This window comes from Carassius auratus, chromosome 22, assembly GCF_003368295.1.
Source record: "Carassius auratus strain Wakin chromosome 22, ASM336829v1, whole genome shotgun sequence".
Classification (NCBI taxonomy): Eukaryota; Metazoa; Chordata; class Actinopteri; order Cypriniformes; family Cyprinidae; genus Carassius; species Carassius auratus.
The window spans coordinates 16,689,642-16,714,959 of record NC_039264.1 but is presented as its reverse complement, the minus strand read 5'-3'; the positions used below and the strand labels follow the sequence as shown (position 1 = coordinate 16,714,959).

General features: G+C 39.3%; 3 protein-coding genes across 3 annotated transcripts; 2 read left to right on the top strand and 1 right to left on the bottom strand.

Moving 5' to 3' along the window:
- Window positions 1-8,679: 8,679 nt before the first annotated feature.
- Window positions 8,680-14,336, bottom strand: LOC113039840 (gastrula zinc finger protein XlCGF7.1-like). Its single transcript, XM_026197953.1, has 3 exons — window positions 14,254-14,336; window positions 13,579-13,729; window positions 8,680-9,810 (listed from the first exon to the last, which is right to left on the bottom strand). The coding sequence occupies exons 2-3, from the start codon at window positions 13,661-13,663 to the stop codon at window positions 9,020-9,022; spliced, it is 876 nt and encodes a 291-aa protein (XP_026053738.1). The 5' UTR covers window positions 13,664-13,729; window positions 14,254-14,336; the 3' UTR covers window positions 8,680-9,019.
- Window positions 14,337-15,741: 1,405 nt separating this feature from the next.
- LOC113040510 (uncharacterized) lies at window positions 15,742-19,490 on the top strand. Its single transcript, XM_026198834.1, has 2 exons — window positions 15,742-15,877; window positions 17,558-19,490. The coding sequence occupies exon 2, from the start codon at window positions 17,577-17,579 to the stop codon at window positions 19,488-19,490; it is 1,914 nt and encodes a 637-aa protein (XP_026054619.1). The 5' UTR covers window positions 15,742-15,877; window positions 17,558-17,576.
- On the top strand, window positions 19,354-25,297 carry LOC113040509 (protein SON-like). The gene is made up of 8 exons (XM_026198833.1): window positions 19,354-19,983; window positions 20,079-20,195; window positions 20,306-20,341; window positions 21,263-21,856; window positions 21,941-22,113; window positions 22,203-22,267; window positions 24,482-24,576; window positions 25,149-25,297. The coding sequence occupies exons 1-8, from the start codon at window positions 19,794-19,796 to the stop codon at window positions 25,295-25,297; spliced, it is 1,419 nt and encodes a 472-aa protein (XP_026054618.1). The 5' UTR covers window positions 19,354-19,793.
- Window positions 25,298-25,318: the final 21 nt, after the last annotated feature.

Here is a 25,318-nt window from a genome sequence, read left to right as displayed (position 1 = left end):
CTAAATATTAACGTTTAGGTACAAAAAGTTAGGAACCTTTTCCTTTTATTCTCTTCCAAAAACGACATTTTTGTCATTTTTGTTTGATGTATTTTCCAGTGTCACAGAAAAACAATTAAATTTATATTAGGCTTGTCAATAAAACAAAAACTTTATAAGGGACATATTATAAAAAAAAAATGCAATAAATGACTGTTTACGTGCATTATTGTGCAAAATTAACCTCCCCAGCATTATGAAAACACTTGGGTTTATGAGAACATCTCAGTGTCCTCATAAACCAAAGGCCATTCATGTCATTTTCATGCATTAAATAAACACTGTATGAGGTTTTCAAACAATTTATGAATTGACTTCATAAACCATAAACCAAAAGTGGTCTGTTTGGCCCGACACAGTGCATGCATTTCACTTGCACATGCGTTTCATCCATCACAAGTATTATTACTGGAACAAATCTTTATCATATGTGAGGACACACCACTGCCCTGGCACCTCTGGGTCTTCCCAATGGATTCGTGTTTGCCTCTGTGACACAGCATCTGGCACCTTCTTAACAAAGCTGAAATGATTTGTGTTCCAACACTTGCATTGTAACTGCTTCTGGGTCGAGCACAGACAGCTGACATCACGAGACAGTATCTCTCCTGGAGCAAGAGTTACCACCTGATGTATCTGCATGGTTGCTGGGACCGCTGGGAGGTTTCATGGCATCCTCTCAAGTGCCTGCTCAACAGTTTCACCATTATTAAATTAAATGATTAAAATAAATAATTACCAAAACTGCTGCCAACATTTAAAATCTCACATGGACAAACCCTTATATACACTTTCAGATACAGTATACACTTACTCTCACTAACACATGCTAACTTACACTCAACTTCATCTAATCTAAATTAACTCCTTACAACTGACCTTGAGGACTCAGATCTAGGTTGCTCTGCATTTTGATTATCAGGACTTTGTGGAGGGGTGTAATAAAAAAAAAAAAATGTGACAGGGGTGAAGTTTTTTGCCAACAGTAGCTCTAACTCCATACTTAGCTAAGACAGTAGCACCACATGGCATTTAGGACATCATACAATTTTCATGTTTTGCTAAACTATTAGTTAATTCTTAAACCGTTGTTTACTATCATTTAGTCATACAACAAAGAGATTTTTAACCATAAATATTCAATGCAAAGCACCTCATGAATGCTAATCTGAATATTAATGAGCCTTGCATTCACTTGTGCGTTTGTAACGCTGCATAATGGCGACAGGTGAGAAAAGAGCAAAATAACGTAATTTCTCAGATACTGAGATACACACACTTGTAGGGGAGGTGGAGGCCCGGAAAACAACATTATTTGGTGGCCAGAGCAGTGGATCACTAATAAAAAGAAGCAATGCGAGTGGCAAGGTGTTGCTGCTGCTGTCAACTGCATCAGTGAGATAGAACGGACAGTTGCGGAACTAAAGAAAAAGTGGTCCAATCTGAAGGTATAGTACATCTTCATTACCCTTTAACAACATATTTAATTTGTGTTATCTGTATTTATTGTTAATTATGTACACTTATGGTTACGCTACAGCTTATATTTCTACACTTCTAACTGACATGCTGACATGACATATGTGTGTGTGTGTGTGTGTGTGTGTAAAGCTTTGAACATCTGTAGAATTACAATAAATGTATTCTATAGTGGTATAGAAGTCTGCCACCTGAGGTATCCAGAGCAAGCCATCTGCATTTAAGGAGGCCAATGGCACACTCCACAACTGTGCGTGCAAGAGCTTGGACCTCATTGTAGCGCATCTCCTGTGCCGATTTAAAAATGGGGTGAGGAGCCAGCATCTCAGGGGGTAGCCACTGTCATCTGCAGGGTTATAACATAATATATTATAGGCTATATCAGGACAATTGGCCACAATTTATGCATTGTTAAACTCACCAAGAAGCCAGCCATCACGTCCTGCCCCTGTCTGTATTCGGTTCCCTACATTGCTATGTGTCAGATTAAAGGAATCATGTGCTGAGCCAGGCCAGCATGCCACAAAGTTTGTGAGGGACATTTTAGAGTCAAATATGCACATGCTTTCTGATAACATAAACACGATTGTTTTCATATGAAGCCTTAATAGCAAAATGGGTGCAGTCAATTGCATCGATTACATTTGGGAAACCAGACATTGCTGCAAACAGCATTTTTATTTGAGGACCTGTATTTGGACAGGGATGGCATGGTTACAGCGTGTGGCCCTCTCTAGTACTGGAACCCAATTCAGCTCATAGATCCAAGAGTACAGCTCTAGGGAACCTAAATCGGCTTATTAGCCACTCATCATCATGGGGCAGGAGATCATCATGGTCCCTGAACACTTTTTCTCTCCTTAATCTTCGATTGGCATAATCCTTCGGCAGTGCCGCAATGTAACATTAATTAAAAGGGTTACTGCAGCTTTTACTGCAGCATTTACAGGTGGAAATTAGCATAAGTGCTACAACCTTTAAATGTGGAAGTCCTTCAAAGAATTATTATCCTGTTAAATGTTTGATTACCTGAAGGGTTACAGTCACATCAACCACTCACACACAAGTTTCCTGTTTCTCCTCTCGGGTCAGGAATGGCAGGGTTTTAAACAGGGGTCCAGGATTGATGCTGTGTAGAGGGTGTTCTTCTCTGCTACACTGGCATATTTTTTTTTTTTTGACTGATTCTTTGTTTGATGTCTCTGATCAGTGTTGTCACCAATGTTGCCCTGTGTGTCATGCAACAACTGTGTGAGCAGCGATGCTACGAGAATAGGATTCCTTTCTTCAGACATCACAGTGGTCGCCACTTGCATCGACTTCAATGCCCGTACAATTTCTTTAGCGTTCCCAATATCAGTCTCATTCAATGTGAAGACATCCGTGTTACTCTTTCTCAGTAAAGGCGATAACAGCGCTTTACAAACTGCAGGCTGTTGTTCAAGGAACCACTGAAGCATTTATGGGTCGGAAGCTATAACATTTTCTGTTTCTCCTCCAAGGAATGGTTTGCCACTGTGCTTCTGTTGAAAAAGCCAGTTATGTGCCACAGTCTCCCCATGAGTCTGGCCACTGCTGGCAGATTTAATACTCGCTGCAACGCCAGATTCAGCATATTAGCAAAACACTTAATATGAAGGTGTCCCGCTAACTGAATGGCAACAGCCTTATTTGAAGCATTGTGATGTCTAAGCATCACAAGTTACTTGCCAACAATGCCTAACTTCGCTATAGAGACTTGGTATGGCTATGTCTGTGAAAAAATGTTGGGACAGAGTCACAAATCTCAGTTCCAGAGTCTTAAGCAAGTGACATAAGCCCTCATTCTCCGCAACGTAGAGCGGACCCAGGTCTTTGAACATGAAGTAGGCGATGGCTTGTGCTATTTTCTTCACTCGTTTTGAATTGGGAGATACCTTTTTCAAGCTAAGTGTGTCCAGTGTTGGCTGGTCTTCCGGTAGAGCTGGTGATGCTTTAGCTTTACCAGCATCCATGGCTATTCCCATAATTTGAGGGACATATTGGTTAAAGCTGATTCTTACACTTCGCCTACCAATTGGCTCACAACTCTTGATCTGGGAAATTTCCCTTGTAGGAGTTGTGTGAATTGTAATGCAATGATTTTGGGTAATTCTTTTTCACATCCACGGACTGGCAAGATATTCTCTGTGAGAGGGAGAATTACTTGCAGTTCATCTTTTGTTGTGTACTTACTCAAACGCCCATGTGGGCTTTGTTATGTTGGTAAAACTAAAAGAGAATTAAGATTAAGGTTACACGAACACAAAGGTAACATACGCAATGATAATAATAAGTCACCCGTGGCCAGACATTTTAATGAATTTGGGCATGATATTTGTACTTTAAAATGTCTAGGCATTGAGTTAGTCAAACCTCTTCAACGGGGAGGTGATAGGGAGCGCTATCTTCTTCAACGAGAGGCTTTTTGGATTTACACACTTAAAACAGTATACCCTAATGGTTTAAATGAAGAATTACCTTTAATTCATAAGCTAGGACCATGCCACAAACAAACTAAGGAACTGGGGAAGAGTAGAAATAGGATGAAAGGGTCGAGGGAATGGGATCATGGTCAGGTTGATCAAGGCATCTTGAATCGAGGGCTCAGAGAGACTCAGGGTGGGGGTACCATCTCTAGCGTATATTTAGGCCAGAGAATGAGGACCCCCAAAGATGGGAAGATCTGAGTCAAGTGTGAACTCGGAATGCCCGATCATACGGAGAGGACGCCGAGGCTGAATAGTTCAGGCGTTAAATGGTTAATGCAGGTTCTTGTTTTCGTAAGCCTTTAGAAGTATGAATGTGTGAGAATGAGAGAAGCTGGGCAATCGCAGCCAGTGGTTATTCGAAGCAATAGGTGATCCCCCAAGTAGATTTAAATGCACGTGGGGATCTGAAGAAGGAATGACTGTAAGATGTTAAGTTGTAGATGGACAGTGGGTCGGTTGATGGAAAAGGAAGCTTTGAGACAGTTCCAGGCGGAGTGGTATCCTGGAGATCATGCTTGGAGCAAGGCAATTAAGAATGGCTTCATGGAAAGCCTATTTGGTGTTTTGTCTGTGGTATGACCGGCGAGAGACGTATTTATTCCGGAGCCAAGTCTAACTTCTGAAATGGGAAACGAGACGAAGAACCAGTTTACGAGATTAAGGAGTCATGGTATAGGATTGCTTGGAGGAGGAATTGTTGTTGAGTAGATTAAGTGGCCTATACATGAATTGCACAGCTGCCAAACATAGTCATCCCTTGTTTATGGTTTAAATTTCTACTGCATAGTCTGGGCGGATGAGCAGATTCGGACTATTCAAACCCCCAAGGATGGCTGTTATGATTATGGGATACGTTTTATAGTGCTGTGGCGACTGCTCTTGACTGTGGATTGTAGGAACTGAATTCTGGATGCTGTTCAGAATCGACCCGGCAGCCACCATATTTACTGCCGAAGTCTATTTAGGGTGTTGCATCCATATACAGTTAGCTGTAGCCAGATGAGAGATGTAGATTAGTGTGGATATCCTCATCATGGAGGTGCAGATCAAGGTGCGACTGTCTGAAAGTCTTTGAGGAGGTGAAGAAAATAAGGAGACTGTGATTGTTAGTAAGAATCCTTTGTAGCTTCGGGAGAGAGACCAACATCCTAGGCTGCAAATGAATGAGGCTCACAATGAATTTACGGCACCATCCCAGAAGCCTCACCGGATTCATGATGGATAGGCAAGACTTGGCATTTAGTGGTATCTGCTTTGGTTGGCCAGCTCCGTGCCTTGCTAAGTGAATGAGTATTCTGTGGTTGTGATATAGTTAATGGTTGGAATGAGAGTGATTTGATTCAGTCTCTTCTGCTAGTAATCTGTAGACCATGTCAGATTCTTGATAGGACTGCGGAGGTGCTTTGCAAGTCAGTCTGCTGGTGTTGTAGGGTTATGAGAGCAGGAATTTTTCGCATGGCTCTGTCACGGAATGCGCAGGTGTGAAGGCGCCTGTAGACAAGAGGCAGCCCTGACAGTGGCTGAAGGAAGGGTGGAAGAAAGGATGTCTTTGAGTGGGGGGGGGGGTTTGAGGATGAGAGGATATAGGAGGGGGAGGAGGTAGGGGAAGGTAGGGAGAGAGGAAGGGTGGAAGAAGAGATGTTGGGATGAGAGGATTTAGGAGGGGGGAGGAGGTAAGGAAGGTAGGGAGAGAGGAAGGGTGGAAGGGAGGGAGGGAGGGGGAGAACGTAAAGAGATTTGGGAATAGAGATGGAGGTTGAAGGAGACCGGCTGGTCTATGTGAGCAAACACTATAGAACATATAGAACTCTCCAATAGGTCGCTCAAATGCAGGAAGCCCCACCTTCTGAATGAAAGAACCGAACAGTAAGTCGGCGTGTCACTGCGGCTGCCATTAGAAGCAATTTTTTTTAATACATATATATTTAAAACAAGAATAGGAAAAGTGCTAGTATTAGTTGGTTAAGTACTGGCGAAAAAGATCAGTCTTTAGATGTTTCTTGAAAATTAGTAAAGACTCAGCTGTTCGCATTGAGATTGGGAGGTCATTCCACCAGCTGGGCACAGTCCAGGAAAAGCTCTGTGAGAGTGATTTAGAACTTTTTTGTGAACATCGTTCACTTGCAGAGCGCCATCTTCTGGAGGGCACATTAAATAACCAGTGAGTTTAGGTATGTTGGTGCCAAGCCAGTGGTCATCTTGTTTGGGAAGCATTAGTACCTTGAATTTGATGCGAGCAGTTACTGGTACCCAGTGTAACCTGATGAGGAGAGGAGTAACGTGAGCTTTTTTTGGCTCATTGAAGACAACCCTCGGTGCTGCATTCTTGATCAATTGAAGAGGCTTGATAGTACATGCAGGAAGGATCACCAGGAGAGCATTACAATAGTCCAGTTGTATGTTGTATAGGGCAAATCTGCAGGACCAGGTCAGTGTAGCAATGTGATCTGTGAAGCTTAACTGATGATTCATCGCAACTCCTAGGTTTCTGGCTGTCCTGGAAGGAGTTATGGTTGACGAACCCAGCTGTATAGAGAAGTTGTGATGAAGCAATGGGTTAGCTGGAATCACCAGGAGTTCTATCTCCGTAAGGTTAAGCTGAAGGTGATGGTCATTCATCCATCTAGAGATGTCACTCAGACAGGCTGAAATGCGAACAGCTACCGTCGGGTCACCTGGTTGGAATGAGAAGTAGAATTGGGTGTCATCAGTGTAGCAGTGATAAGAAAAGCCATGCTTCTGAATGACAGATCTTAATGACTTCATGTAGATGGAGAAGAGAAGTGGTCCAAGTACTGAGCCTTGAGGAACCCCAGTAGCAAGTTGTTGTGACTTAGAAACATTACCCCTCTAAGACAAGCTGAAGGATCTATTGGAGAGGTAGGACTTCAAACACAGGAGTGCGGTTCCAGAGATGCCCATCTTTCTGAGGGAGGACAAGAGAATCTGGTGATTAACAGTGTCAAAATCAGCAGACTGGTCCAGTAAAATGAGTACAGAGGATTTTGAAGCTGCTCTTGCCAGACACAGGGCTTCAATAACTGAGAGGAGGGCAGTCTCAGTTGAGTGTCCACTTTTGAAGCCAGATTGGTTGCTGTCCAGGAGGTTGTTCTGTACAAGGAACATAGAAAGCTGGTTGAACAAGGCTCACTCAAGTGTCTTTGCAATGAATGGAAGAAGGGATACGGGTCTTTAGTTTTCTAGAAGCGCTGGAATTAGAGATGGTTTCTTAAGCAGTGGCCTTACCCGAGCCTGCTTAAATGCTGAGGGAAATGTTCCAGAGTGAAGAGAAGAGTTGATAATGTGAGTAAGCGAAGGTGTGACTGAAGAAGAGATTGCTTGAAGGAGGTGAGTGGGGATCGGATCAAGTGGACAAGTAGTAGGATGATTGGACAGGATAGGTTTGGAAACGTCCATCTCTGAGAGTGGAGAGGAGGAGGAGAAAGAGTGTGCATCGGTCATTGTGAAGTTATCCTCAGTCTGTGGTGTGGAGAATTGGTTACTGATGGTTCTTGTCTTATTTGTGAAGAAAACTGCAAAGTCGTCCACTGTAAGAGTCTATGGAGGAGGAGGTGGAGGCAGATTAAGGAGAGAAGAGAAAGTTTTGAAGAGTCTGTCTGTAGCACTGTTCAGGTCCAGAGCTGAAAACTGAGACAGTGCAGGAAGCGAGGATAAAACCACAGAAGATGGAGAGATGGAGCGTAGGTTTCGTTGAAAGATGACCTGCGTTGGAGTGTGTGCCACATCAGGAGTAAGTGCTAGGTTAGCAGTAATGAGGATGTGGTCTGAGGTGTGCAGTGGAGCAGCTGAAGAGTTGTTCACGGAGCAACAGTTTGGGTAGATGAAGTCCAGTTGGTTGTCAGTTTTGTGAGTCGCTGTAATAGACACTCGCTTGAGATCAAATGAGGCGAGCAGAGTGTTGAAGTCAGCAGCCTGGGGTTTATCTAGGTGGATGTTGGAGTCACAAAGCAGTACCAGAGGAGTACCATCTTCAGGAAAGTTTGATAGCAGCACATCCAACTCCTCCAAGAAGTTTCCCAATTGACCTGGGGGACGATAAATGACCACAAAGTGGATTCAATCAATCAACCACTTCAACTATTTCATCATCAAACTCCAGCTTGAGTTGGTAAGCTACTATTCCATACATTCTGTCCTATGTTTAGACAAGTCTCCAGGGCTGTCATTCTGTCATGGCAATTGGAACTCGCTGTACACCCTGGACCAATCCATAGCTGTAGACAGATCTTACAGCTAAGGACCAATCACAAAGGACTGCGCCATCTGACCAATCACAGCAATGAGAACTAATAACATAATAAATCACACACAGTGCCATCAGTGATTTATCTCAAAAGTTCCTCCTGTTCATCTTTTAAGAAATGTTAAAGGGATGGTTCACCCAAAAATGTCATTAATTACTCACCCTCATGTCGTTCCAAACCCGTAAGACCTCTTCAGAACACAGTTTAAGATATTTTAGATTTAGTCAGAGAGCTTTCTGTCCCTCCATTGAAAATGTGTGTACGGTATAGTGTCCATGTCCAGAAAGTTAATAAAAACATCATCAAAGTAGTCCATTTATATTTCATTTAATCATTTAGCAGACGTTTTTATCCAAAGCGACTTACAAATGAGAACAATAGAAGCAGTCAGGTCAACACGAGAACAACAACAGTATACAAGTGCCATGACAAGTCTCAGTTAGTCTAGTACAGAACGCATAGCCAGGTTCCATGTGACATCAGAGGGAGTGAGAAAGAAAATACAGAAATAGCATGTTTTTGCTTCCACTCAAAAATGGTAATTCTCAGAGTGATATAATAAATGATCTATGGGGTATTCTGGGCTGAATAACACACATTTTGAGGATGCCTGTTATATTGCATCTAGTAAAAAAGGGGCATAATAGGTTCCCTTTAATTACCAGTAAATTTACCATCACAGAAAATGGAAGATAATGACCAAAATGCATCATTTTCTACATTATATTACTTTTTCAAAAGAAAACAGTGTGCTACTGATGGGATTGCAACTGACATTTCAGGTCCATCTGGTTTGTGAACAATGTGAACTCTTTTGTGCATTGTAAGATTTACTTTACTTCTGAAGCCCTTTCCACACTGATCGCATTTGAACATGTTTTCTCCAGTGTGGACTCTCAAATGGTAGTTCAACGTTGATTTATATCTGAAGCTCTTTCCACACTGACAACATACAAACAGATTTTCTACAGTGTGGTCTCTCAAATGCGTGTTCAATATTGCTTCATGTCTAAAACTCTTTCCACACTGTGGACATATGTAGGTCTTCTCTCCACAGTGATATCTGATGTGTTTATTAAGTGTTTTTCTTTGATAGAAACCTTTTCCACATTGAGAGCAGGTAAAAGCTTTCTCTGCACTGTGAAAACTCATGTGGTCTTTAAGGTGACCTCTATTAGAGAAACTTTTTCCACATTCTTGGCAGGTGAAAGGCTTCTCTCCGGTGTGAATCATCATGTGCCTAATAAGGCTTCCTTTGGCAGTGAAACTCCTTCCACACTGTTTGCATGTAAAAGGCTTCTCTCCTTTGTGAATTCTCATATGGACATCAAGGTTTGTATGGCTAGAGAAAAACTTTCCACACTGAATGCAGGAGCGACTTCCATTTTGTGTGGATGTCTTTTCAGTCAGTGAGCAACCAGAAGGTTTTTCTCCAGTTGTGAAATCAACATTTTCATACAGATTTTGTTCTTCCTTTCTATTAAATTCTTGACACTCCTCTTTCAGCGGCATCAGGTCTAGGGTTAAACCAGAAAAATTAAAGTTAGTAATACGGAAAAAATCCTGAGCCTGAACTTTTTTTGGGGGGGGGGGTTTGGAGGAAACTCCACAGACAGACTTAATTCAAATATTGACGATAATAACAAAAATACAGTAACAAGAGCTTAAAGTGCTTAAAAAATGGTAAACAAACTGAGATAGACATGAATCTCTTCAATGATTATGTTTGGCACTATTTATTTAAAGATACTAATGTCAAATAAAGTGTTATCTTCTAAACAATAACAAGTGCTTAAAGTGCTTAAATAATTAAGTTTATCAACGTGCTAAATAACTGAACTGCTAAACTGAAGATTAGAAGTGAAAACAAGACTATTATCACTTTTCTTTTTCTGGGATGTAACTCGTATCTTGATTTGAAACCAACAGGCTAGTTAATGCTTTTTTTTTTTTTGTCTTCTGCCAGCTTTCTACACAGGGTGACCAGTGGCTACGAAATTCTGAATGACAAATCATGTTCTGGTATAAATGTGCACAAACGTATTTTTTATCGCAGACATGGTCAATCATAGACAACGGTGTGTCAGTTTATTTTTATGTATTTATTTATTTAGCTAAATATTTAAAATTGGTCTATTTTGTTAGTGAGGAATAAGGATATTTTTTGTTAAATGTTTAAAGGAATTGCTCAGGCCCCATAAGCTACTTTTCCTTTGAACATTAAATAAATCCAGGTTTATTATTATTATATAATTTATCAGGCTATATCGCCTTATTATTATAGGTTTATATTTTTTATTTACATTTCTTACTTTTTTACTGTATTTCTATGTTCTAATTGTTCCTTGTTCATGTTCATACTTTTAATTAAACGCAAATAAAATGAAACGTATGTTTATTTTACGTTTCTTTTTTTTAATTTATATTCAACAGGGGAGCAAGTGAAAAAATAAGAGTGCCTGGCAGAATATGTAATGTATAAAAAATAAAATAAAAACTGCTATACGTTTACCCGCAGGATTTTGCGGGCGGGAGAAAATAACACATTTTTTGCGGGAGTGGGACGGAAAAATCCCTCCCGCGCAGGTCTCTACTCCCGGCAACGTCGTGGTAAGTTTGAGTGCACGGGCAGCGGCTCTATGACCGGAGTCTGGTGCTGCGTTCCTGCCAGGTTTTTGAGCTCGTCAAACCACGACTAACGACTTTGTACCTTTCCAGGCAAGTCACGCCAAACTTTCTGAGCGCAAGGAAATTTAGCTAGATTATTAATTTTATTGCAACGTTACAACATTGTCTTAAAAACAATTTTTCAACATGTACCACTAGCATAAACACTGCATCCGGAGGGGCTGTCACTGTTGTTTCGCGTGATGTGACATCAGAACTCGCAGTACATCGATCTAGTACGAGCTCACGGATGGGAAGTCACAGGTTTGACTGCCTTTCCAGTGCACTTTCACGAGTTTAAGGTTGGAAAAACACGGGTTACGGGTTGCCTGGAACGCAGGTAAAAGCTCTCCCTGCACTGTGAAAACTCATGTGGTCTTTAAGGTGACCCCTATTAGAGAAACTTTTTCCACATTCTTGTAACATAAATCATAGCGAGCAAGCACTTTCTTACCGCTGCTGTCATACATTAGCTTCCTCGAGCAAATCATGCAGAAACAAGCCCAGGGCTCTCGGTTTCTTGCACCAACTACCAAAAAGCGCCATTTATTTTTTAGTCCTTTATCTAGTGCTCGAGTCTAGGACATCATCCCCAGGCTTCATAAACTTGCGCTCCATTTTTTTTTCTCCAACAACGCTAACGTGATATTGACATATCGGCGTCAATCATACTGTGTTGCAAGGACACGCACTTCTCTGCTTCTGATAGGCTTGCAACGTTAGTTAAAGCTGCGTTCCTCTCATATGATTGGTAGAAGAAATAAATTGGCTCTCAAATATTAAACTGCATGCGCAGGCTCTCAAATATAATTTTTTTCCCCCTCACGGCCACACGCCGGAGATCCGGCATGGTGCCGGAATACTTTAAGCCCTGCAATCGTGATTCTTTAGCTCCGCCCACACATCACGCCTCCAGTCGGTCGTGTTTTTCCGGGAAAAATCGGTACAGACTATCTTTCTCTTATGAATATAATAAAACTAAAGACTTTTTAGAGTTATGAAGGATGCAGTACTACTCTATAGGTACTCAAGATTAACAGGATATTGAGTGAAAACGAGCATTTCACCCCCCCCCCCTTAATTTTCAATGCATGACCTAAAAATTTTTCATTTCTTTTAAATGGCCGCCAAACAGTGTGAACACATGGAGAACCATTATATCAGCGTGCAATGATCAGATTGACTTGAAATTAAAGGAGGAGCGCCTGTTCTAGTACACCCCCAAAACATAATCAAGAGCATATTAGGACCAGACTGTGCTTAATTATGTGCTTTATTATGTATTTTTATGTTAGAGATTAATATTTTATTTGAACATAACTTTTTGTACAGAAAACAATATCTTGTGCAGTAAAAATGTCTGAATGTAGAGTTTAATAAGTACGTTTAACCCTATTTGAATGTCTGCATTTACAAGACATTTTTTAGGTTGTTTGATCAACTGCAATACTTCTATTAGATGTTTCCCTTTAGATATTAAATAGATATTTATTAGATGTTCCCCTTTAGATATTAAATATACATCTATTAGATGTTCCCCTTTAGATATTAAATAGACATCTATTAGATGTTTCCCTTTAGATATTAAATAGATATCTATTAGATGTTTCCCTTTAGATATTAAATATACTTCTATTAGATGTTTCCCTTTAGATATTAAATAGATATTTATTAGATGTTCCCCTTTAGATATTAAATAGACATCTATTTGATGTTTCCCTTTAGATATTAAATAGATATCTATTAGATGTTTCCCTTTAGATATTAAATAGATATCTATTAGATGTTTCCCTTTAGATATTAAATAGACATCTATTAGATGTTTCCCTTTAGATATTAAATAGACATCTATTAGATGTGTCCCTTTAGATATTAAATAGACATCTATTAGATGTTCCCCTTTAGATATTAAATAGACATCTATTAGATGTTCCCCTTTAGATATTAAATAGATATCTATTAAATGTCTTTAAGACATGTTTATGATTTACAGTGCATGTAAAACTGACATCTTTCAGACATCTGCCAGATGTTTGTAGACCGCAGATGCAGTAAAAATGTCAAATATCTTAATGGAGCACTTTAACATCTCTCAACAAACTTGTTATATTTGTAGATCTAATCACTTTTTTCAGATGTTGTTAATTTGACAGAAGTTGTCTCAGACTGGTGCTAATATTAATAGATGAATTTATATCTGTATCCCAACTCAAACTCTGTACTTCACTGTCAAATATATTTTTTTTTTCAGATGAGTTAAATGAAATCCAACCTGTTTGTTTTGTTTATTCTTCAGTGTCTTCTTGTTTCGTGCTTTTACAGACAAAAAAAAACGTTAATTATGCACAGTTTATAAGTATATCTTAATGTAACAAAAAATACTCTGTTTAGGACACTTTCATGTCATTTTTCATAATTTAATCTGTGATTATGACGAATGCCCGACTCAAAGTAGGATCTTCTCAGCTGCATTTACAGCCAGAGTTTGCTGCCTGTCAAATAAAACCACTTTAATAACAATCACTCATATGATATTCTTCAAAAATACTCATTTCTGTAGAGACTGACATACTTTATTAAGGATCAAAAGGGGTTAAGTTTTAAGAATGGAATCAAACCTGTTTGTTCCTCAGTATCTTCTTGTTTCAGACTCAATGTTTCTTCAATCTTCACTTCTTCAGTCTCCTCTTTAATAAAGGCCATCTTTATAACCGTGTGTCATGAATCTCAGCTGTTTCACCAGTGTTTGTTTCTCTGTGTGCGGACAATCTGTTTAAGATGAGAATAATTAACAGAAAGAATAATAAACCCAAACTAACTCTCAACTGAACAGTTTCAGTCAGTCACTAGTAAAAGAGAGAGAGTTATTCACCTTAAGCCAAGAAACAGCAACACTAACGTTACAGATTAATACAAGAATTAAGAAATTACAGACACTTCACAATTGTCTTTTATATTTGGTAGTCTATTTAATAATTCATATTAGACTTAATAGTTGGTTCGTATAAGTTGTCATTACACCACATTTGTGTTTGTTGTTATCGTTGAATTTAACACTTTTTCGTGACACCGCGAATAACAATCATTTCAGTAAAAAGTCACTCGAATAGTTTCTCCATCATTTGTTTTCAGCGTCTAAACTGGTGTTTATTATAAACTGAGCCTTTCACTCATTCATCTGAGCTTTACTCACACGATAATGTCAGATAGAGCAGAGCTGCATTCATTAATAGTAACTTTACATTGCCATTGTTACATATATGTAATTATTTTAAATGTTTAAAATCACAAACCTTCACTGATCCAAAATACAGACGCAGGAGCGCGGCGCAGACTTATGACGTCACACCATCAAGCCAAAATAAAAGTCCCGTTCAATTCTTCTTCTTCTTCTGTTGTTTAATGGCGGTTGTCAAACCATTTAACGGTGCATTACCGTTAAATGCTCTTGGATCTATGAGCTGAATTGGGTTCCAGTACTAGAGAGGGCCACACGCTGTAACCATGCCATCCCTGTCCAAATACAGGTCCTCAAATTTGCATCACCAATTGCTGTTTGCAGCAATGTCTGGTTTCCCAAATGTAATTGGTGCAATTGACTGCACCCATATTGCTATTAAGGCTCCATATGAAAACAATCGTGTTTATGTTATCAGAAAGCATGTGCATATTTGACTCTAAAATGACCCTCACAAACTTTGTGTCATGCTGGCCTGGCTCAGCACATGATTCCTTTAATCTGACACACAGCAATGTAGGGAACCGAATACAGACCCCAGCGGGCACCTTGATGTCAATTTGACGTCAAATATTAGACAAGATTTGATCAAGATGCTGCAAAACATAATTTCAAAGTCAGATTATACATCAAGTCCTTCCAGTGGTTAATTGGTGAAAATATTAGGTTCATCCCATACTGAAATTGATTATGTAAGTATATGGGCCAACATGTTTGACATTGAGTTGACGTCAAATCAACGTCGTGTTATAGGCGTTCAGTTGATGTCATATTGACATCACATTGATATCAATGTAAATAGCAATTTTTTCTTCAAAATGCAGCCATTCGGCATATGTTTTGAATCCTATGTTGTTTGATTTCTGCATGAAAGTGGACTTCTGTAACTTCTGTGGTTAAAAACATATAAACAACAACAAAAAACTATTTATAAAATAAACATGTAGGCATAAATTACTGATAATGAAAGAAGTGAATATATTATATTTTACCAAAAATATACTGTTTTTCTTAATTACGAAAAAAATAAAAAAATATGCAGCATTTTTGCTGTAACCCCATATTAAGTATGTGTACCCTTATTTTTTTTATATACTTTAAAATTAAAAAACATTTGCCATAATTGATAATGAAAGTGTAATACCAAGCATATACAGTATTACAACTACATGTTCATTTATGGAAAATTTACATTTTTCATTACATTTTTCATAGTGAACAGGCTACATATTTTAAAATTATTTAGATTTTCTTGTCTTCAACTAATAGATGCAATGCTAGGGTTCTTAAAAAAAAATCATACTTATTTTTCAGAAATTCTATTTTCTTTTATATTATGAAAAATGTAGGGCCTACAATGCCCATTCATATTCTCTATTCCTAATACCACCTGTAGATGGCGCCTTTTTCACATTCTCGGGTTGTTCTGCAGCTGAAGAATGGACTACAATTAATTTATTTATTTTTGTGTGCAATTTGATGCAAACCTAGTATGACATAATGTTATACATGTATACACGGAAAAAAAGACAAGAAAAAATATTTTGAGGATTTACGACGTTGATGACCGTTGAAATGCACGTCATCACGTCTTGCGTACAACATAGAGGCTAGTGGCAGTGCGCGCGCGGGCAAGTCGTCAAGTCGAAGCAGCTCGACAAGGTTGGCGCTTTTATCAGGTGAGTAATAAACATCTCATTAAATAAAACATAATTGGGTAACTTTGAAAACTTAGAAGATTGTGTTTTGGTTAAATATTTGACGTTGCAATGAGTATTTTGTTCTTTTTGGTGAATTGAAATTTCCCGCCATTTGTGAAGGATTCTGAGGTAACAGTTAACGTAATTTAACAGAGTTATTGTTTTTTTAAAATGTCTATTTTGAAATGTCACGAGTACTGTTAGTTTTACAATTTTTGTTCGTACTAATAAAAATGCCCTAACGTTTGAATCTCTTTCCCGATACGATTCGACAAAACGCAACATAACCAATTGTAATTCAAAATTGTGTCCACTATATGTGAAATTAACATGACGTACATCATTATGTCTTTATCAGTGCAGTTGAATCGTCGAATCGTCGTATACTGTACACAACGAGTTCGCCAGTAACACATTCAGAACGCGTTCAGAACGACGACTTGCACACGAATGACTCATTTGAACCACTTCATTTAAGCTATTGAACTTTTCAGTCACTATAGGGAATATAAGAGATCATTGAATCATTTAAAATGAACCACAGGGAATGCAAGATGTGAATGAGCTTTGATCAATAGTAAGACGTATTAATTCAGTTGGCCATTGTGGGCTGAAAAGTTAGTTGAAGATGATAAAAGCTTTATTTGATTAAAAAAATAAAAATAATTCCTGTTTGGTTGAATAAGTAATGTTTTATATAACTTAATAATTGTCTTTTTCATCAAATTTTATTAGATATAATAATAATAATAATAATAATAAGTTGAAGTCACTTTGGTTAAGCCACTTAAAGGTACGGTACAAGTCAAGATCAGGATGACACCACCTCCGCCTCATAATGTCTACTGTTATTTCCCATAAAACGCAACAAGCTAAACAGCACAGACAGTTATCGCCAAAATAAAAACACATAAAACAAAGATCCTATGTGATCAGCCTATAGCCTATGGGCTGTTTGGTGTAACAATGGACCGAGTTCCACATCTTTCCCCTCACCAAACACATAAATACGATTACGATTCTCATGTATTCGATTCGATTTCACAATGCGGCTGCCACAGATCTTATATTATTTTATGTGACTAATTATATATTGATATTTGATAATACATGTACCAAAGTAATGCATGAGTCCCGCTCTTGACTTAGGGCAGAGCTACATAGGCAGTGCGTTTTTATTTTTTTATTTTTTTTTATGTAAATTATTTTTTTGTAAACACCAAAAAACAACAGCAATATATCGATGAATGGCATCAGAAAACCAGCAGTAGGTTATAATCGATTATGGTCTAGTACTGCTGAAGTGTCAATGTCTGCATTGCGAAGCATCGTAAAAATATTTATTTTAGCACCTCTATATGCTAAATTTAATTTATCGTTTAAGTGTCTATAGATGGATAATACAACTAACGTATTAAAATACTAACAAGGAAGTATCTGGTTTTGACTGAGGTTGATGCAAAAAGTTCAGTATAGAGTTTATTTTTTATTTGTTTGTCTGTTAATTAATGATGGTATTCCTTACTGCTGAAATGCATGATAATTTGTTTTAATGTTTAAAAATATAACAAAGGCCCATGCATTGGCATAATTCCACAACATCTTTGTAAATATATGTAAATGTTTTAGAGATCCATATGGACTCCTCTTATTTTGCAGCTACTTGTGACGCTAAATAATGGCATACCACAGAAACTGGAGGAAACGTCATGCTGAAGTGCTGTCTCTTGCAGATGATGATTCAAATAGCAGTGATACAGATGGGTTACTGAGGGCTCGGTTCAGTGAGGATGAAACTGATTCTTTGCCACCTTCAGCCGATGGCAACATTTCAGATTATGACTCTGATGCGTTAGTGCTGTCTTCTGACACTGACTCTGAGGTTGCTGACTATTTGTGTGATGATTCTGCAGAGGAAAGTGCTCCTGATCTGGGAGAGGAAATTGCAGCATGGGCAGCTACCAACAAATGCAAGCGATCTGGACTAAATGAACTACTAGATATTCTAAGGCGCCAAGGACATCGCCTCCCCAAGGATGCCAGAACCCTGCTGAAAACCCCTAAAAGAGTGGAAGTAGTTGATCTGTGTGGTGGACAATATGCCTACTTTGGTATTGCATCAGGAGTACTGAAGGTTTTATCCCAGAATCCTGTTTTCCATGAAGACCGAATAGATATGTGCTTTAACATTGATGGCATTCCATTATTTAAATCATCAAGTCTGCAAATGTGGCCAATCCTGTGCAGTTTCCATGATTTTGCACCCTTCATTGTGGCACTCTATTGTGGAAAAGCAAAACCGAGCCCAGTTAAAGATTACCTCTCTGATTTTCTACAGGAGTTGCAGCAACTTATGCAAGATGGCATAGTCCATGGAGAGAAAGCACTGCAAGTGACTGTAAAATCCTTTGTTTGTGATGCACCAGCTCGATCATTCCTGAAATGCATAAAGAATCACAATAGCTACTTCGCATGTGAGCGCTGCACAGTTAAAGGCACCTATGTGGGACGAGTTGTTCTTGGTGCTACATCGCCTGGTGTTGTTGCAAGGTCTGAAGCAGATTTCAGTAGACTTGCCTACAAAGACCATCAAATTGAGAAATCCCCACTGACACTAGCTGGAATTCCATGTGTTCGGCCATTTGCATTGGACTACATGCACTTGGTGTGTTTGGGTGTAGTTAGGAGAATGCTTCACTACATGCAGAGAGGACCCCACACATGCAGACTGTCATTTCAGCAAAGGAGTGACATTTCAGATAAACTAAAGGCATTGAATGGAGAACTACCTAGTGAGTTTGCACGGCAACCTAGGACTTTACTGGAATTGGACAGATGGAAGGCTACAGAACTTAGACAGTTTCTCCTTTATACTGGACCAGTGGTTCTAAGAAAAGTGGTTTCACATGCTGTATACAAACACTTTCTTTCCTTGATGGTTGCGGTGTCCGTCCTTTTGAATTCGGATGATGCAGACCGTAAGGAACACTTAGACTATGCTCGAGAGCTACTCATGTACTATGTGAAGAAGTGTGAGGCTATATATGGAAACACCTTCGCTGTATACAATGTTCATTCACTAATTCACTTACCAGATGATGTGGAACACTTCAACTGTTCACTGAATGGGATTTCATGCTTTCCATTTGAGAACTACCTGCAGACTCTAAAGAAAATGGTCAGACAATCTCGCAATCCTATAGCCCAAGTTGCCAAGCGTCTAGCAGAAATTGAAAATTCTACAAAATCTAGGCCTTTTACCAAAGAGAGCTTTACTCGCATATCCACAAGGCCAAGAGATTGTTGTTTCATCCTTCAGAACAAGGACTATGTCTTTGTGAAGGAAATGCATGAAGATGGCACCTTGGTTTGCGATGTGCTACACCAATGCAACACAGAGAGTTTCTTCACTGATCCTTGTGATTCTAAACTGCTCCACATCATCCGTGTTAGAGATATCAGCAGAACTAGACGTCGACTGATCAGCAAACAGCAGTTGATTCGTAAAGTTGTCTGTCTGCCAGCCAACCCTGGTGAAGCTGACACAGGATTCATTTTGTTCCCCATGTTGCATGAAATAGAACGTAACTGAATTGTAAGTATATCACTGGTATCAACTAATGTTTTTAACTGCTCTTCCATTATCTTTGTGAGGTTGTGGAGGTTGTATATGATGCTTGTTCTGAGAGTGGAGGGGAAAATGCTGCCCTTATATAGATTGCATGCAGCATCTTCAGAGAATGGTTAAGCTTAGTGGTAAGAGCATTGCATTAACAACGAAAGGTTGTGGGTTCGATCTCAGGTGATTGCACATACTTATGTATAAATGTATAGGATAATGCAATGTAATATACTACTGTTTACTACTGATTTGTTTTGATTTTTGTATAGGTACATGATGTGGGTCAGGGCGGTTTGGAAAGAGCCAAATGGAGAGGAGGAGGGAGTCATCCCCGAGGTTTGGGTGAAGGACAACATGGTACACTGGCCACCAGGGGCTAATGTAACTAAAGCAGCTAAAGAGATGCGAACGCCAACAAGTAGCTGGAAAATGTTTCCACTGCTGAAAATCAAATTCAAGTCAAGTGAGTTAACATCCATTTTTAAAAGCGAAATTGTTTTTTCTACTAATCAAATCAATTAAGGTATTAAAAGCTTGTTTGTTTTCTATTTACTTCAGATAATCAGGAAGAGTGTGAAGCCTTCGACCAAACAAGTACTGCAGAGATCAGTGAGGAAGAATGTGGTCCTGTCAAGAGGGTATCAAAGAAAAAAATATACCCAGGGTTTATTTTAGGTACAGAATACTTGCTCATTTTGACAGGGCCCTAGTTTCTGGTGCTGGAGCATAATATATGTTGTGATACTATGTATGGTAATAATACTGTTGTTTCTCCTCTTACACAGATGAGGATGAGCATGAAAGCAGGACGAAGCGGATCGGTGGGTTTTTGGAACAAAAATATTCATATTTCAAAAGTTACAAACACAAATCAGCAGCTTCCGGTGACAGCGAGTCTACATTGACCTCCATTGTAGAAAAGGAAACTACAATGCAACTCAATGTAGACTCACTGGAAGCTGGTGCACTTCTTCCAGCCAATTAGAATAGAGTATTCAGAGAGACCATGGTATAAGTGAGGAATAATTGATGACGAGCCGTTCAATTATACTTATATAATGCACACTCGAGGTAATGCTGCCACGACGCACATCGAGTGTGCATTTTAAGTATAATTGAACGGACAGGAGTCAATTATTCCTCTTATACCATGGTTGCCACACCACAAAACATTGTTCAAGTGTTTAATTTCAGATTATAATAAATGTTGCCCTGCGGTAGGAAAATCTGACAGGGTAGGACAATTTGAACACCGGTACAGCCTCCGCGAGCGTAAGATTTTGCTTTGCCGATGCAGCTCGTCTTTCTCTTGGTCTATCTCTGTGGCAACCGGCAGAAAACAGCAGCACATATTCAACAAAACAGCGTTTCCTGAATTCTGCCACTGTTACTGACTGCCTGGGCATATGAACAACATAACGTTCACACTAAAGCCTACATCACATGATAAACATTAATAAGGCATATTTTCCATTATTATTAATTATTGTCTGGTATCTGTTTGTTTTAATCAGCATCGGTATATTTGCAAGACATCTGTGATATACGATAACATTGTCACATCGCCCAGCCCTAATACCTATACTGTATATATATATATATATATATACACATACATACATACATACATACATGTATGTATGTATGTGTATATATATATATATATATATACAAAACAGTGTACATATTTGCTGCCAATCCTTCATCTTATTGTTACATTTTGGTTGTCTTTCATCCCTCAGGTCTGTCCTTTCCAAAACCACCAAGGATTCAAGAAATGTCTAGCCAGGCATTAGGATCAGAAGAAAATGATTATAAATCCAGGTCCAGGAGTCCATTCCATGACTCTCTGCTCCAAAGTTCTCGCTCTCTATCCCAGTGGTCCCACACTCCCAGCCACAGCACTGTACGCCAACAGTCCCACACTCTGCGCCACACCACTTCACGCCACCGGTCCCAATCTCCAACCCACAGCACCCCACGCCAGCGGTCCCGCACGCCACACCACACCACTTCATGCCACCAGTACCAGTCTCCAACCCACAGCACCCCACGCCAGCGGTCCCGCACGCCACACCACACCACTTCATGCCACCAGTACCAGTCTCCAACCCACAGCACCCCACGCCAGCGGTCCCGCACTCCACGCCACCGGTCCAAATCTCCGACTCGCAGCACCCCACGCCAGTGGTCCCGCACTCCACGCCACAGCTATTCACGCCCACGGGACAGCTCTCCACACCAGCGCTCCAGCTCTTCTTATGAGTGCTCCCAAAGACCAGCTAGGGAAAACCAGCACAGAGAGGGTGGAGAGCTATTCCCATTAGATAATGGAAGTAAGTATACCACCTCATATTCTTACTGAAAGTGGTATTTTTTGCAAATGGGACAAATATTTTTAATTCCAATTTGACTTTCAGAATTCCAAAGGCGGGTCCTTTATCTTCTTTCTGATATTCGGGCAAAGCTGTCAGAGGTGGGCCAAAACCGTGAGCCCCCAGAGTCTCAGTTCCACCTTGAGAAAATGAACAGCAGGCGTGAGCTAAAAAATCTGGAAGGGCAACTGGCCGTTGAAGAAAAGAGGAATGTGATGGTGAGTATAACTATGCCAGGCCAATACTAATACTGTTTTTTTCTGTGTTTCTGATGGTGAAAAAAATAAAAATTTCTAAATCTTTTCAGGTGTCTCGGTTAGTCAGGATTAGGGGTGCAGACCTTGAGGACTGTGTAAAAAATATGATGAAAAGGTAAATTATACCATGCTTTGGTGCATTTCTCAGATGACTCATGAGTTCATTCACTCAGACACGCAGAAGAGCCAGATGGCATGTTTAAATAACAGGATTCGGTGTCCACAAGCCCGGATCTGCTTATATGGACTCAATGCAGCCGGACAACAAGTTTCAATCGCAAAATAGACTAAAACTAAGTAAAATAGCAGTGTGCCAAAGCGTTGCACGGTACGGTACGGCTTGCTTTGGCTCGCTTTAAATTAGGGCTGTAATCTCCCAGTCGATTAGTCGATTATTTGGTCGATACGTTCAGGCTCGACCAAAATTCTGATTGGTCAATTTTTTGCTGCATTCATTTCATCAGTTTTGTCGTGTTCATTTCAAAAGTTCCGCATTCGTTTTATCAGTTTTGCCACGTTCGTTTTGGATTAGCCCAACCCACTGGAGAAGAGAGACCGATTGAAGAAAGTAGGCTACTAGAAGGTTTGCTGATTAATGCTGAATATTATTTATTTAATTGTGAGAGTGTTTCATTCACAGTCAGATTTTTGTTCTATTCACCAGTGGCATTTTCCATGTTTCATTAACAGTTCTTGGTGTATTCACCATGGTAACTGTCGTTTCCATATTAACCCCAAAATGATACTTTATTTTCATTTTGTGTTTTTATATTGTTAAATGCCTGTGGTGGCTCATACCACAGGGTTCGTACGGGTGCTTGAAATCCTTGAAAGTGCTTGAATTTTGATGTTGTGTTTTCAAGGTTTGAAAAGTGCTTGAATTTTGGATAAAATGCTTGAATTTCACAAGAAATATCTTTCTGACGAAATAGTTCTTTATTAAATGGAGAAAAAAAATGTAGCCCAGAGCAAAAGTAGGCGGAGTTTTCATTTTCATTTCCGTGGTTGTTTGGATGCACCGTTTTATTTGCCACACAGTGGCAATAGTTGAACCATTTTAAACTTTGATTGCTTAGCTCCGCTTTGGTTTGAGTCGCGCGGCGCAAGCCATTGAAATATATCGGTTTCATTTCATAGCGCAGCGCGGTCCGCGTCCTATCTGAAAGGGCCATTAGTGACAGAGTAGTTGGTGTGATAATGTAATGTAAGTATTGCATGTCCATTATGTTCATTTGTGGAATATGCAGTGAACATTGCCATTTGGAGAATGTTGCACTCCTGTTTGTCATTGTGCATGAAACTTCATGCCAATAAATCATCAGAAATTTTGCTGACTTGTGCACGTCTTCAAGCGCCCTCTTTACGTTCGTCCTAATGCCTGTTAGTTGTCCGTGGATTTGCCTATATTTGGCATTTAAAATGGAAACGTCTTTAGACATGGGATTATCAACATTTATTTATAATTATGTAAGCATTCTTAACAAATGTATTTAAATCCCTAACGCCGCCTTCACACTAGCAGTTGAAATTGTTCTAATCTCTCCGCCATTTCTGTTCTACTCGCTTCCGACGCTTTTCAGTGGTGTAGTACGACATCCGCCGGGGGTGTATTGCGTTTTATGGAGCTGATTTCAACTGCCAGTGTGAAGGCGGCGTAACACCAGTTATTTTCTGCAAACTATTTACAATTATATTCCATCGAAGTGTTTAATGCAAGATACATATTGATAGTTCACAAATCTATTGCAATAAAATACAAAGCGATAACTCCTTCCATGGTGGAACATTCTTCTGTCCGGTCAACCACATCTCTCACAACATTCCAAATGAATACTTGACAGCAAAACACACTAACCCTTTCTCTTTCTCTCAACATGTAGTGGTCTAGCTTTTGTTAAAACCAGTAACTTTGTATTAGCACCTACTGTATTATTTCTCCTGTATGACATATCGCTTATTGCTTCCTGAACTCTGTGTTTTGGATAAAAGCATTTGCTAAATGACTAAATGTAAATATAAATGTAAACTCATTAGAACCCATTATAATTCTAAATTTTGTGCGAATGCACCACACAAAGAAAATCAGATGTGGGGGTATAATTTGTAAATCAGACGAAATCCATAGATAATACTAATCTGAACAGTGCAATATTGTTGTAGAAATGTTGATGATGATGATTCAGGAAATGCACCAAGTGATGGTGAAAAACTGTAAGACATTCCTTTTCTGCTTGAAGGCTCAGCTGTTCTGGTCACTTAGTTGTATTGTTCAATAATCTTAACAATTAATGATTACTGATATAACTTGTTGTCTTTTTTCTTTTGTTAGAGTTCTTACCAACAGATTGATGGCAACAATGAACATGGATGGCTCAGGGGTGAAGAAGGCCTTTGGAAAAACACGGCTATGCCGTGTTATGATAGGTAATACATTACTTTTTTTTATGATTAGATGATGTACTGTTGTATCTATCCAGTGTTACCCATTGTGTGGCAAACTTTTAGCCATCACAGATGCACAGTGGCAATACTGTAGGGGTGTAACAATTAATTGTGCAATTATTATGCTCAGTTTCTCAGTAAATTATGGTCAAATGCTGCCACATCCAAAAGCCAGAGGGCGCTCTCAGTTTTTTATCTACAAATTTTCAGAAAATATTAAAAGCACAGGTTTTAAATGTGTGAATTATGTTATACCTATGCCACCTTTAGTTAAGATGGGTAGCACTTATCATCAGTTTAATTTTTCATCCGAAAAACGAAAAGTTGGACATTTGAAAAATTGGATTCAGTTTTTCTGTTTTCCTGCTGTTGCAGCTCACTTGAAAAGAATAGTGAGGAGGATCACTGAGCCACTAGATGGTTATCCATGCTTATTTAAAAAGTTAATTACTTTGTGGATTTACAGTACATGTACAAGTGATGCTTGCTGAAAAATGTATGCTGTATTTTAATGTTTTAAAATGAGTGCTAATTGTGGCTTTATATTCATTAAGGTGCTGTACAGCAGTCGAAACCTTCTGCGTCAGAGGCCGAAATAAAGAAATACATGGGCAGCTATCTCCGGTCTGCTCCTGATAGATATGGGGGTATGGGACGGCAAAAGGGGAAATCTGCCATTGAGGTCTGTTCAGACTCTGAATAAGTAATGCACCAATTGTTTATC